The 12,541-nt window shown below is 39.8% G+C and overlaps 1 protein-coding gene across 4 annotated transcripts in view; it reads left to right on the top strand.

Moving 5' to 3' along the window:
• The window catches only part of CAMSAP1 (calmodulin regulated spectrin associated protein 1), an 88,685-nt gene that overhangs the window by 56,380 nt on the left and 19,764 nt on the right, over positions 1 to 12,541 (top strand). For 3 of the 4 annotated variants that reach the window (XM_029062423.2, XM_029062422.1, XM_029062427.1), the window contains exons 4-9: positions 1,404 to 1,565; positions 3,525 to 3,605; positions 4,569 to 4,601; positions 8,076 to 8,217; positions 11,637 to 11,776; positions 11,851 to 11,947. In XM_029062423.2, the coding sequence (XP_028918256.1) occupies positions 1,404 to 1,565; positions 3,525 to 3,605; positions 4,569 to 4,601; positions 8,076 to 8,217; positions 11,637 to 11,776; positions 11,851 to 11,947 (655 nt within the window). The remainder of the gene's footprint in view (positions 1 to 1,403; positions 1,566 to 3,524; positions 3,606 to 4,568; positions 4,602 to 8,075; positions 8,218 to 11,636; positions 11,777 to 11,850; positions 11,948 to 12,541) is intronic. The other variant, XM_029062426.1, reaches the window with a different exon arrangement.

Raw genomic sequence — 12,541 nt, forward strand, 5'->3', positions numbered from 1 at the left:
CTTAGGTCAACACCACCTAGAACAACATAAAACTGAGGTCTGACACAGACAGTCCCTTTCCTCCTGCTGACTGTGTTCTGCTGTGGAGCTAGACAGGAGGAAGAGCAAGTACAAATGTCTATGACTTTTATGGAGTGGGTCCCAAATGAAATAAAAATGAAGCATCATTTAGAAGAGTGCCTACTTATTTGATGATGCTGATGATATTTGTTAAGTGCTTACTATGTGTCAAGCACTGTTCTAAGCACTGGGATCATCACAAGATCATCAAGTTGGACCCAGTTTGTGTCCCACATGGGGCTCACAGTCTTATTCCCCATTTTACAGATGAGAGAATTGAGGCCCAGAGAAGTTAAGTGACTTGCCCAAAGTCACACAGCACACAAGTGGCAAAGCTGGGATTAGAATTTAGGTCCTTCTGACTTCCAGGCCTGTGCTCTATCCACTAGGGCATGCTGCTTCCCCGTTATTTCTGCTGCTACTGTTACCTTAGCCACTGGCTCTTGCAGGAACCCGAAAAGTTCCAACTTAAATGCACTAGCACAGCACATAGGAGAAACTGCCCTTTAAATCTTCGCTCTACTCCACAAGCAAAAAAATTCTCGGATGGGCCTCAAATATCTGGGCTGTGCAGATCAACAGCTACTCAAAATCTCAACTAGAAGAATAGTATTTATTTTACATCGTATATATAAGCATTGGGAACATTGATTTATTTCTGTTACTTAATATTGAAAAATATTCTTAAATATTTTAATGGGTCTTTGGATATTTGAAAAGTACAAAAAGAACTTGCTCTAAGCAATTTTTTTTGAATTTGTAGCATTCTTTCCAGTAAATGTATTCACACTAATAGAACATCTGATGTGTGTTTATTATATTCCATTTCTCTGTGTTTCCTTATCCATTCTGTGCCTAAGACAACATTTGATAATTTTATTTAAAACCCATTTTGCCCACTAACTTACTTACAAATTGTCACTTTCTCTGCTTAAGATTTAGGCTAGAAATGAAATATTTTGTGCAACATTCATTTTCTTATTTTGTACTGCTATTGAAATTGAGTGGGGTTTGACTTTTCCTCTTGTGGATTTAAGTTTAGGTTCAAGAGAGTGCCACTAAATTTTTTTGCAAGTGAGTGGCAATGTTTGTGGAAGGCACAACCAATTATTACAAAAACCCCTTCTAAAGTGGGCATGCTACTTTTCTGGAATATGTATGATGAAGCACTAACCTGAAAATGTAGTTTTGAAACCCAGGCAGTCCTTTTACCAAGAAAAGGGGGGGAAAAAAAGGCTTAAAATCATGTAAGAATTCTGACAAGTAGTGGAATGTTAGCATGGCAAATAATCTATATTTTTGGGAAGATTCTTGGCTAAAAATTATGTATTTTTGCTCCTCAGAGTTCTCATATGGCAATGATTGATGCTTTAATGATGGCGTATACTGTAGAAATGATCAGCATTGAAAAAGTAGTAGCTAGTGTCAAACGTTTTTCAACATTCAGTGCCTCAAAAGAACTACCATATGACCTTGAAGATGCAATGGTATTTTGGATAAATAAGGTAAGCATTTTTCAGTGTTCTTAGTGATCCGGGTCACTGGAGAGTGTGTAGAAAACTCATAGTCATTATAAACTGTCCCATTTTCTTTAAGATTTTCCCTGGGCAGCAGCCACCATGCATGAAAATCCCTGAAAAGAAACTAGGCCCTAGAGAAAATATCTAAGAAGTCTGATTTTAGGAAAAACATCCCCAAGCTATAATTTCCTTTCTTCCCTGAGTTTGCTACTGCCAAAGAACAGTGGACAGTGATCTGCCATTCCCTGGCTGCTCATGTTGTTAATTTCTCTTGAAATGATTTGATATTGTTGTTTCTAATTTAGGACGGGGTTCATCCTTGTCCCAGCTGTTCTACAGAACATTATTCGTTATTGGAGCAAAGTCACCCAACCTCGTTAATCCAATAGGGATGATCAACATTCCCAACTGCCTACTTCCTCTGTACAGAGCATTGTAAACAGATGAAATAAATGGTTATCCTGCCCTTGGGGAGCTTACAGTTTGGAGAAATCAGGCAGACACAAATGGCCAAATATACTTCAGTAAAAGAGAGAATAGATGCAGATAATAAATAGAAGTGAATAAATGTTGAGACATATATGTAAGTGATATAATATTTGCATCAATCACCTCTCAGCGGTGAAGATTCCAAATCAAGTGTAGAATATCAGTAGAGTTTAGTGTATCACAGAGATCTACAGCCTATAGTTTGGGAGCCATATCTGCCTCTTTCTGGAAGTAGTTGTAGTTGTTGAGCCGGGGTGTTTCAGACCACCACCCAGAGTCTTGAGCCATTAAGACCCTTAAGGCCCACGGAACCCCTAACCACTGCAACTTACCTCAAAGCTGTGGCATTGTGAGGCTGTTGGGCCCTGGGGGCGGTGAGGGAGGATGACAGCTGTTGGCATCTAAGGCCCTCCGGTAGCTGGGGTGACTGCGGGTTGCTCCTCAGATGCTGGGGCCCAGTCGGTGGTCTGAGTGGAGCCAGAACTGCCTTCTCTCTGCCTTCTGGACTGGATTATTCTTGCCCCTGTTCTACGCTGGGAGGAAGTTCCCGCCCTTTTGTGGAGCAAAAATCCTTCCTACCCTGGAAGTGTCCTCAGGCCTGATAGGTTTTTGGGGTTGGGGGCTATAAGCAGGACCAGGAAGAACAAGTCTTAAACATCCACCTCACTGCACCAAGAAGTCTTCCCTCAGTCCCCATGCCTGAAACCTGTGGCACACAACAGGATGGGGATTGGCTGTGTCCTGCTGTGGACTGGAGAGAGCAGATATCACCTACCCCGAAGATCTCACTGTAGCTCCCATGGAATTGAAGGGGACTCTTGTCATCTCCTGTCGGATCTGAGCAGTGAGGAATGGCTGGGCTTTTGCTGCCCGTCCCTGGCTATGTGGGAACTGTCCTCTCCCATTCCTAGGCTGAGGATAGAGAGAAAGAGGATGGGAGAAGAGGGCAAGAATAGCCTTTTCCCATTCTGGCCTGTAGCCTAGACCCTCCTTCTTTTCACCATTTTCCTTCCTTTCTCTTTTCCTCCCTTCCTCTCCCTTATTGGCAGCAGCAGCAATTTCTATGAAACATTCCTGTGACAAAATGATGTCATCACACTGCATCAGTGGCAAGACACAATGACAGTCAAGTATCACATGAGGGCCCATAAAACAGTCTCCCAATTACCCTCAAAGCGAGGATTTGTTGAGTTGGGGGGAATTAATTTGTCCCAGCCACCATTAAGTGAGCATTGTAGTGTGGGGAGACAAGGCATTTAAAACCATTAGATGTTTCCCAATGAAGTAAACAATGTTAATTTGTATTCAGATTGTATGATTGGCCCTTTGACAACTGTTCGAAGGTTTCATATTGTTTGGCTCTTGACCCTTGGCATAGTGTCTGTGGATAGGGATATAAAGATCTCAGGTTGCTCTAAATATTGGATTTTTAAATAACTTTTTCTTCTATTTTAGGTGAACCTCAAAATGAGAGAGATAACAGAGAAAGAGATAAAATTAAAGCAGCAGTTACTGGAAAGCCCAGCTCATCAAAAGGTAAAAAAGGGTTGTAACTTTCCTGTGAACCTTCAAGTACCAATTCCTGTTATCAGTTGCTTTGTTTCCCACAAACGGAGTGGTGAAGTAGTTGGGTATAAAAGGACTTCGGAGAATATGGAGAGATGGGGAACTGCCTCTTACTGCACTCTGACCCAGGGTTGGGGAAAGTCCTTGGGAGGCTCAAGAAGAGGGGTAGTTGGCAGAGATGGAGGATGGATGATATGCGTATGTATGTCTTTATCCTGTGTGTTCTTTCCTTTTCTTTCCCTTCAACTTTGAAATTACCGTGCACTTCTGCTAACCTTTGATACTTGAGAATCTAAAGGCTTTTTTTAAAAACTGTGATATTTGTTAAGCACTTGCTATGTGCCAGGCACTGTGCTAAGCTCTGGGACAGATACGAATTAGGTTGGATATAGTCCCTGTCCCTCATCGAGCTCGCAGTTTTAATCCCCATTTAACAGATGAGATAACCGAAGCGCAGCAAAGTTAAATTACCTGCCCAAGGTCACGCAACAGACAAGTGACTTGGCTGAGTCCCAGCCTGGTCTTGTAAGCGCTAGGCCATACTGTTTCTCTGAAAGAGTGTGCCTCCAGCTTAATCTTAAAAGAGCCGGCCCACTCTGTCTTTGCATGTTGACTCAGTTGGACCCGTGAACAAAGTTAAAATGGCCAAAAAGAGCAGGAATTCACCCTCTCCCCACTGATTTCCTTCACTAGAGAAGAGCTTTTTTCATAAAACAAAAACTGTTTTCTGGGAATAGGAAAATTCTTCAATTTGTAGATTCTTAAGGATTAGTTTTAAGCTTTCAGTTTCTATTATTTCAAAATACTAATAATTGCCATTAAAATGCTCTATAGAAATGTTGTTTGCATAAGTGCATTTAGCTGTTTTGCTTGTAATTACTCTGCTGATGTTCATCTCCTATTCCCACCTTCCTTTCCTTGCTTCCTGAGCAGTCTCCTTCCAAATGGTATTGGAAATTAGTACCTGTAAGTGATCTACTTTTACACTAGTCATCATCCAGAAAACCATGGCTTTTTAAAATATTAAGTGTGTGCTTCTTTTTAAAAATGTCATAGGAGATAAAATCCTTACTTGTGAATGCATTTTGAAATATAATTTAGCTTTCATAATGAGAATTGCATAATATATTGCATAATCACTGTAAAACATTCCAGAATTTCAAATTGTATTTCATTTCAATGCCAAATGTCTCGTAGGATTTTCTTGTGAAACTAGTGTTTCCTTAAAATTTTTGGTTATTGTTAAGGTAACTTCTGTTTTTTTCTTGATGAACATTGTCAGCGGTACCCCCTCGATAGGATATTTGACCAACTCAAACTTGTTAAGTGTTTGGACGTCAGTCCTTTTACTTAAAGCTCAAAGTATTAATCAGTTTACTGAATTGCCTATTTCTCTGATGGTTAAACTGACATTTCCTTCACTGATGTTACTTCCCATTGACCTATCACGTAGAAGATATGAACTGTGGAATGGTTATTCCACTTACAAGAACTGTGATTTCTATGGGTGATTTGACTCTAGAACATTATCATTTCCTGAAGACTTTCTTATCACCCTCAGAACCCATATCACCTTTAGCCCACCGTTCTCCTTCTGTCATCAGTTTGTGCTGCCCTTCTTGACTTAGTCCTCTTATTTGGACAAATTATTCCTTTAGATTTCTGAGTGCAAAGGAAATTAGATAGTGGTCAGTTACCAGCATCCAATTTAGCAGACTGCCACTTCTCTGATTGGTAGTTTGCCACTCTCTTTGGTTAAGATGTTTAAGAACAACAAAATGCATCAAAAAATACCATTAATCAATCAATCAACCAATAATCAATTAATCAATACAATGGTATGTATTGAGCACTTACTGTGCAGAGCATTGTACTAAGAGATTGGGAGAGTACAGCAGAATTGGTGGACACGTTCCCTGCCCAAAAGGAATTTACAGTCTAGATGGGGAGACATTGATATAAATATTATAAATTATTTCTTTCCAAGTGGTAAGGTCAGTTAGGAGTTCTGGGTTCTATCTTGTCTTAGCTTTTGTCACAGGCCTGCTGTGTGACCTCAGATAAGTCAACCTCTTTGGGCCTTATTTTCCTCTTCTGTAAAAAAGGATAATAATACCTGCACTTAATAGGGATGTCCTGAAGATAAGATGAGGTATGCAGCAAAAAATCATAGGCTTTGTGTGAGCACAGTTTGGTTGAGTCTGTACACCTTGACCTTTTCAGCTATACAGTTAAAATTTAAATAGTTTTTAATGTTATTTAAGTGCTTCCTATATGTGTCAAGCACCATTCTAAAGCCCTGGGTTAGATACAAGGTACTCGGGTAGAACACTGTCCCCTTTCCTCATGGGGCTCACAGTCTAAGTAGGAAAGAGAACAGATATTGAATCCCCATTTTACAGTAGAGGAAATTGAGGCACAGAGAATATTAAGTGACTTGCCCATGGTCACACAGCAGGCAAGTAAGTGATGGCCCTGGGATTAGGTCTCAGGTCCTCAGACTCCCAGGCCCATTCTCTTTCCATTAGACTCTGCTTTGCAGTTTAGCTATGGCCCACAATAAATGGGCTTAAATCGAGCTGGCTGCAGAAGGCATAAGATTGCCTATAAGCTGAAAATGATCCTCAGCACTAGTGTTTATGTAAGGCTAATAACGTAGATTGTCATTCGATGTAAAGTAACTGTGATAACCCTAGTACAGAGCCATTCACCCTTTGGATTCTCAGTAAATCGATTTTGGTGATGGAAAGGGTAGGAACAAGTCGCTTGAATTGTTTCTTTTCAGAAGTTTTATCTCCTTGAAGATTTTTTTAAAACTATTTGCAAGGCTGCTTTAAGAACTAACCAGATCACCTTAGTTGGGAGATTCATTTCATTGATTTAATATCCACATATCTCATCATTATTGGCTAAAATATTCGATTTTTTTGTTCATGACCTTGGTTAACTACCATCGTATGTGTCTTACTGTTCTTTTTGTGTAAGCCTGATCCGATGCATGCTGTGGCGCACTGCATGCTGGAACCTGTGGATTTTGATCGGGTGGTACAGTATGATTCACATTCTATTTCTACGGAGTGCTTCAGGCTGAGAGAAACCAGTGAAAATCTGTGCTGACCCACAGATTCTGTTGATGAACCAGAATATTCCTTTCGAGATCAGTCAGTCAGTGGTACTTGAGTACTTTGTGTTTAGCACTGTACTAAACACCTGGAACAGTACAGTAGACTAAGTAGACACAGTCCCTACCTTCAAAAATTTACAATCACTTGTACGTCCTAGTACTAAATTTAGTACTTACCAAATTAGTGAAATCTTTTGACTTTACTCTGCTTAGTCAAATATTTTTTGTCTTCTTTTGACACTTTTTCTCATAGACAAGAAACTTTTTAACCGACCATTTGGAACAGGTATTTTAGTTTTGGAATTGTTATGCATGATTATAAATCTCAAATTCATGAATTTGTTACTTAGACATGGTATCAGTGTGTACTGTTAGTAAGTGATTTCTACTAAACCTATTATATATGAAAATTACAGAGGAATAACCCTTGTTCTTATGGAATGGACTTTATCTCAGCCTGTACCCTTCTCAAAATACATCCATGTTCAGGTGGGCTCATGAAGATTCCTTGAGCTTTCCTGTCAAATCTTAGAAATTTGGATCAGATGATAAACCAAAGAACACTTCTCACCAGAGGATGAAAGTTCAAGAACCAAGAAAATAATTGGGCTACTTTTCCTTAAACTTATGTGTATTCTCATTCAGGATTATGATCTTCTATTATGCAGTTAGATTTTGAGAATTAGATTACATAGTTGATGACCCTTCTCTTGTAAGTGTTTGTACCATTTTCTATCTTGTGCAGACTTATGAAAACTGAAAAAGGTTTATTTTATGTAGGAGCTTTGCATGAATTTAGTTGCCTTTTGCTTAGTGATGGTTACCACGTTTTCTGAAATCCTGATATAACATTAAAAAAACCCAAACTGCATATTAATGCTATTTGTATGTTTCTCTTTAGGAAAAGGTTAAACCCAGTAGACAGCATTTAGTGTATTAAAGGGTCTTTCTGATTTGCAAGTAACAGCTTCCATAATTTTACTGATTCTCATTGGTTTAAAGTCAATTTACATTTTCAGATCATTTGGATTGGATTTTTCTGTTGCCTTTTCCTCCATCTTAACTTTGAGGGCCTACCTCTAAATAACTAAGGCTATGATGTTTCTATGATCAAGCCCAAAACAGACTAGGTTGATGTCTTAAACGTTTTGGTGTGTAGATCCAAATTACTTTTAACCAATGTGGGAAATGCAAGCTGCTTGGTTTGCCATGCCAACCTTCCCTGAAAAAGAGTGAGGAATTCTTGATAGTTTTGAAGTGTATGTAGAGCAACGCGTTATCCCTTACGAAAATACTTTTCCATTTATTAAAAACAGGTTCGCTATCGACGAGAACATCTTTCAAGTAGGCAGCTGCCCTACTTTCCATTGTTGGAAGATCTTATGAAAGATGGCAGTGATGGTGCTGCTCTTTTAGCTGTGATACATTACTATTGCCCAGAACAAATGAAACTGGATGGTAAGTGAATAATCATACTTTTTCCCTTTAGCACATGTAAAAGATCAACCGAAACCAGAAGAGAATGAGTTGATAGAGCATTTCTTATTGTAAATGTTGTTCGTGTGTATCTGGGCAGTTGAAGCAACAGTACCCATATTTGCATGGTATCACCGGTGGTACTTATTGAGAACTTACAGTGGTCAGAGCACTGTGCTAAACACTTGGGAGGGTACAACAGAGTTGGTGGACATGTTCCCTTCTGCTCAGTTCATAGAAATTTCTATAAACATTCATAGAAATTTTATGAAGGCAGAACAGGCAGGATTTGGTGACAGACTTAATACGTGGGTTGAATGAGACAGATGAATCGAGCATAATGCCAAGGTTAAGGGCTTGTGAAACAGAGGGTGATGATGTTGTTTGTAGTAATGGGAAAAGTCTGGGGGAGGATAGGTTTGGTTGGAAATATGAGGAGTTCTAATTTGGACATGGTAAGTTTGAGGGGTAGGTTAGAAGGCTAAATAGAGATGTTCTGGAGGCAGGAGGAAATGCAGGACTGCACTGAATGAGAGTATAGGACTGGAGAGGTAGATTGAGGAATCATCTGCATAGAGTTTGAAGCCTTGAGAGTGAATGAGTTCTCCAAGAAAGTGGGTGTTTGTGCAGAATATTAAGGCGCCCAGAACCGAGCCTTGAGGAAACCCGACAGTTTAGAAGGTGAGGCAGAGGAGGAACCTCCAAAAGAAACTGAAAAGGAGCAGTTAGGAGGAGAACCAGGAGAGAATCGTGTCAATGAAGCCAAGATAAGGTAATGTTTCCAGGAGACGGGATGGTCCACAACGTCAGAGGCAGCTGAGAGAACGAAAAAGATTAAGATGGCCAAGAGGTTGTTGGATTTGGCAAGAAGGAGATTATTGGTGACCTTAGGACAATTTCTCTAGAGTGAAAGGGCAAAAAACTAGGTTGGAGGGGTCAAGAAGTTCACACTGCTTCCCTAAGGAGTTTGCCTTGGTTACCTCCTCATCAAATGTGTATAATGCCGACTTCTGCCTCACGTGAAACCTTATGGGGTTTGGGTAGAATGCTCATTTGAAAAAATATTGCACTGCTGGAATAAGGCGTGCAAAAAAACTAAACTTTCCATGTCTGTACAGTTCAATCATAATAGGGGAAAAAATGCACATTTTTCCTAGAAATTTCTAATGATTGCTCAATTCATTGTAGTTGTGCATGCAGTATCCCCCAAGTGGTTATGCTGTTCTGCTGCCATTTGTATTTTTTAATGGTATTTGTTAGCGCTTACAATGTGCCAGGCTCTGTATTAAGCATTGGGGTAGATAAAGCTTATCAGGTTGGACACAGTCTTTGTCCCACATGGGGCTCATGGTCTTATTCTCCATTTTACAGATGTTACCTGAGGCACAGTGAAGTTAAGTGGCTTACCTAAGGTCACAGAGCAGACAAGTGGAGGAGCTGGGATTGGAACCCAGGCCCTTTAGACTGCCAGGCCCATGCTCTATTCACTAAATTGAGCTGCTTCTCTTTTTCAAGATGATGATTCCTTGTGCAACCTGGCTTGGATGCACTCCTATTACCCTAGAGTCCTATGAAATATTCATCATAGTAGCATATAAGTAATCAAATCTAAATGGTACAAAACCAGTGATCCTTTAAGTGCAGATGAAACCTACATACATATCACTTATGCAAGGGACCATTTTTAATTGAAGCCCAAAGGAAAATGGTATCCATTTAATTTGACGATACACTTCAGAATTAGCTTGCAACCACTTGTTTGTGCCCATGCATGAATTAGTTTTTGTCTGGGAGATTTGGACGACCATGCCCGTTTTCTCAATTTCCGAGAATCCTAAGGATGCTGAGTACTTGCTGTGCATTCAGTTTCTCATCTTTATAAGCTTACCCCTAGAATTCTTCCTTTAGTAGTCACTTGGGCAGTGGTAGGGTGGAGGGAAAGGCTGGAGGCTGGAAAAATCTGGAGTGCAGTTTATCAATCTAGTGGACATGGTATCAGGGCCAGGCTATTAAGTGCATCTAATGATGCTTAACCTAAAAGTGCTAGTCAGTATCGCACAGTCCCCACTTTTGGTTCACTTTTCTTGTGCAGATTCTTGCCCCCAACTAAAAGTATTTCCCACAGACAAGGCCCTTCCCCAGTAGTCTTGAGCACAGTAGATTCTGCTGATAAGAAGCTTTTCTTCAAGTTCGTTCAAATATACATTTTAAACATTATCCACACTTATATTTTAGTACTTCAGGTGTCTCCCTTTTATGTGTGAAATCTGAACCATTTCATGAAATTTCTGTTGAGAATAACAAGCCATATTATATTATTGTTCCGCTTTTCCCACACAGTTTTTATTACCTTCAAAGCATGGGTGGGGCAGTTATGCTCATTACATAAAAAATTGAGTCTAGCCATAAGGGATGGAGGAAGGAAAAGGGAAGAAAAAAGGAGAAATGGAAGGGATAATGCAGGGAAAGGTAAGCGGATACCTGTTATTACTTCTACGGGAAGCAGCATGGCATAGTGCATAGAGCATGGGCCTGGGAGTCAGAAGGTCATGGAGTGTAATCTCACCTCCACCACTTGTCTGCTTTGTGACCTTGGGTAAGTCCCTTCACTTCTCTGTGCCTCAGTTACCTCATTTGTAAAATGGGAATTGAGACTGTGAGCCCCATGTGGGACAGGACTGTGTCCCACCCGATTTGCTTGTATCCACCCCATCGCTCAGTACAGTGCCTGGCACATAGCACTTAACAAATGCCATCATTATTATTATTGTTATTCTATTGCAGTCTTGTAAATCCTGCATTCCAGTAGTCAGTGTATTAATTCCCTCAGCAGTCCCTTCTCAACAAAGGAATTCTCCCTCACTACTATGTCATTTCGTTCTCACCCTCCTCCTCTTCCAGCATGTGTCCCTAGCACTCCTTACAATTATGTGGTACAAAAAGAATACTGTTATTTCTTCAAAAAAATGTCTGTGGCAATTATCAAAGAGATATAGTGAGTGCTTATTGTTGCTGAGTACTGACCTCTTGCGAGAGTACATTATAGTTGGTATAGACGATCACTTCCCACAAGACTAGAAGGGGAGACAAATGTTAAAATAAATTACAGGTGGCTCTCTCTCTCTCTGTCTATATATATATATACTATAGTATATACTCATATAGTATATATATGAGTGTTGAAGACGTGGAGAAAGGTGAATATAGTTTTTTAGAAAGAATGTTGCCCTAAAGATGTGATGGTCCTCAGAGGTTTTGACCCCGCTTTTATGCTTTAGTGAAATGTTGCTATTCTTTTAGGCTTTTTTTCCCCACAAACTCTAGTATAGAATTGTTAGTGAAAAAGATTGTGAAGCGAAACTTTTCTTGAAATAAATTTCAAATGTCTTTCTTCCCTCCAGATATTTGTTTGAAGGAAGTGACGTCGATAGCAGATAGTCTTTATAATATCCAGCTTCTGAGAGAATTCTCAAATGAGTACCTAAACAAATGCTTTTATCTCACCTTGGAAGATATGCTGTATGCTCCTTTAGTGTTAAAGGTAACAAATATAATTAAATACAATTTTGAACCAAAGTAGTAAATAATCCACTTATACTTGTTCTTTTCTTTTAGCCTAATGTGATGGTTTTTATTGCTGAACTATTCTGGTGGTTTGAGAATGTTAAGCCAGACTTCGTACAGCCTAGGGATATTCAAGAAATAAAAGATGGTGAGTGACTAAGAGTTGGCTTTGATGATCTGTATGATATCTACACATATATATACACACACACATACATATATATACACACACACAGAGATGTATATAAATTACGTAAATTACGAATTAAGGTTTTGAACCATACTTTAGGGAATAAAAGCACATTCATTATGTAAGTAATTTTAAGTGAGTTTTTGTATAGCTCATTGGGAAGAGTATGGGGCTTGGGAGTCAGCACCTGGATTCTAATCCCAGCTCTGTCACATGCCTCCTGTCTGGCCTTTGGCAAGTCATTTAACTTCACCCTACCTCAGTTTCCTCATCTATAAAATAGGGATTCAGCATCTGTTCTCCCTCCTACTTGGATTGTGAGCACTCTGAGGGGCAGGAACTGTGTCCAATTTGATTATAATAATAATAATAATGTTGGTATTAAGCGCTTACTATGTGCAGAGCAGTGTTCTAAGCGCTGGGGTATACAGGGTAATCAGGTTGTCCCACATGAGGCTCACAGTCTTAATCCTCATTTTACAGATGAGGTAACTGAGGCCCAGAGAAGTGAAGTGACTTGCCCACAGTCACACAGCTGACAAGTGACAGAGC

The sequence above is a fragment of the Ornithorhynchus anatinus genome, chromosome 4 (assembly GCF_004115215.2).
Source record: "Ornithorhynchus anatinus isolate Pmale09 chromosome 4, mOrnAna1.pri.v4, whole genome shotgun sequence".
In the NCBI taxonomy this organism is placed as follows: Eukaryota; Metazoa; Chordata; class Mammalia; order Monotremata; family Ornithorhynchidae; genus Ornithorhynchus; species Ornithorhynchus anatinus.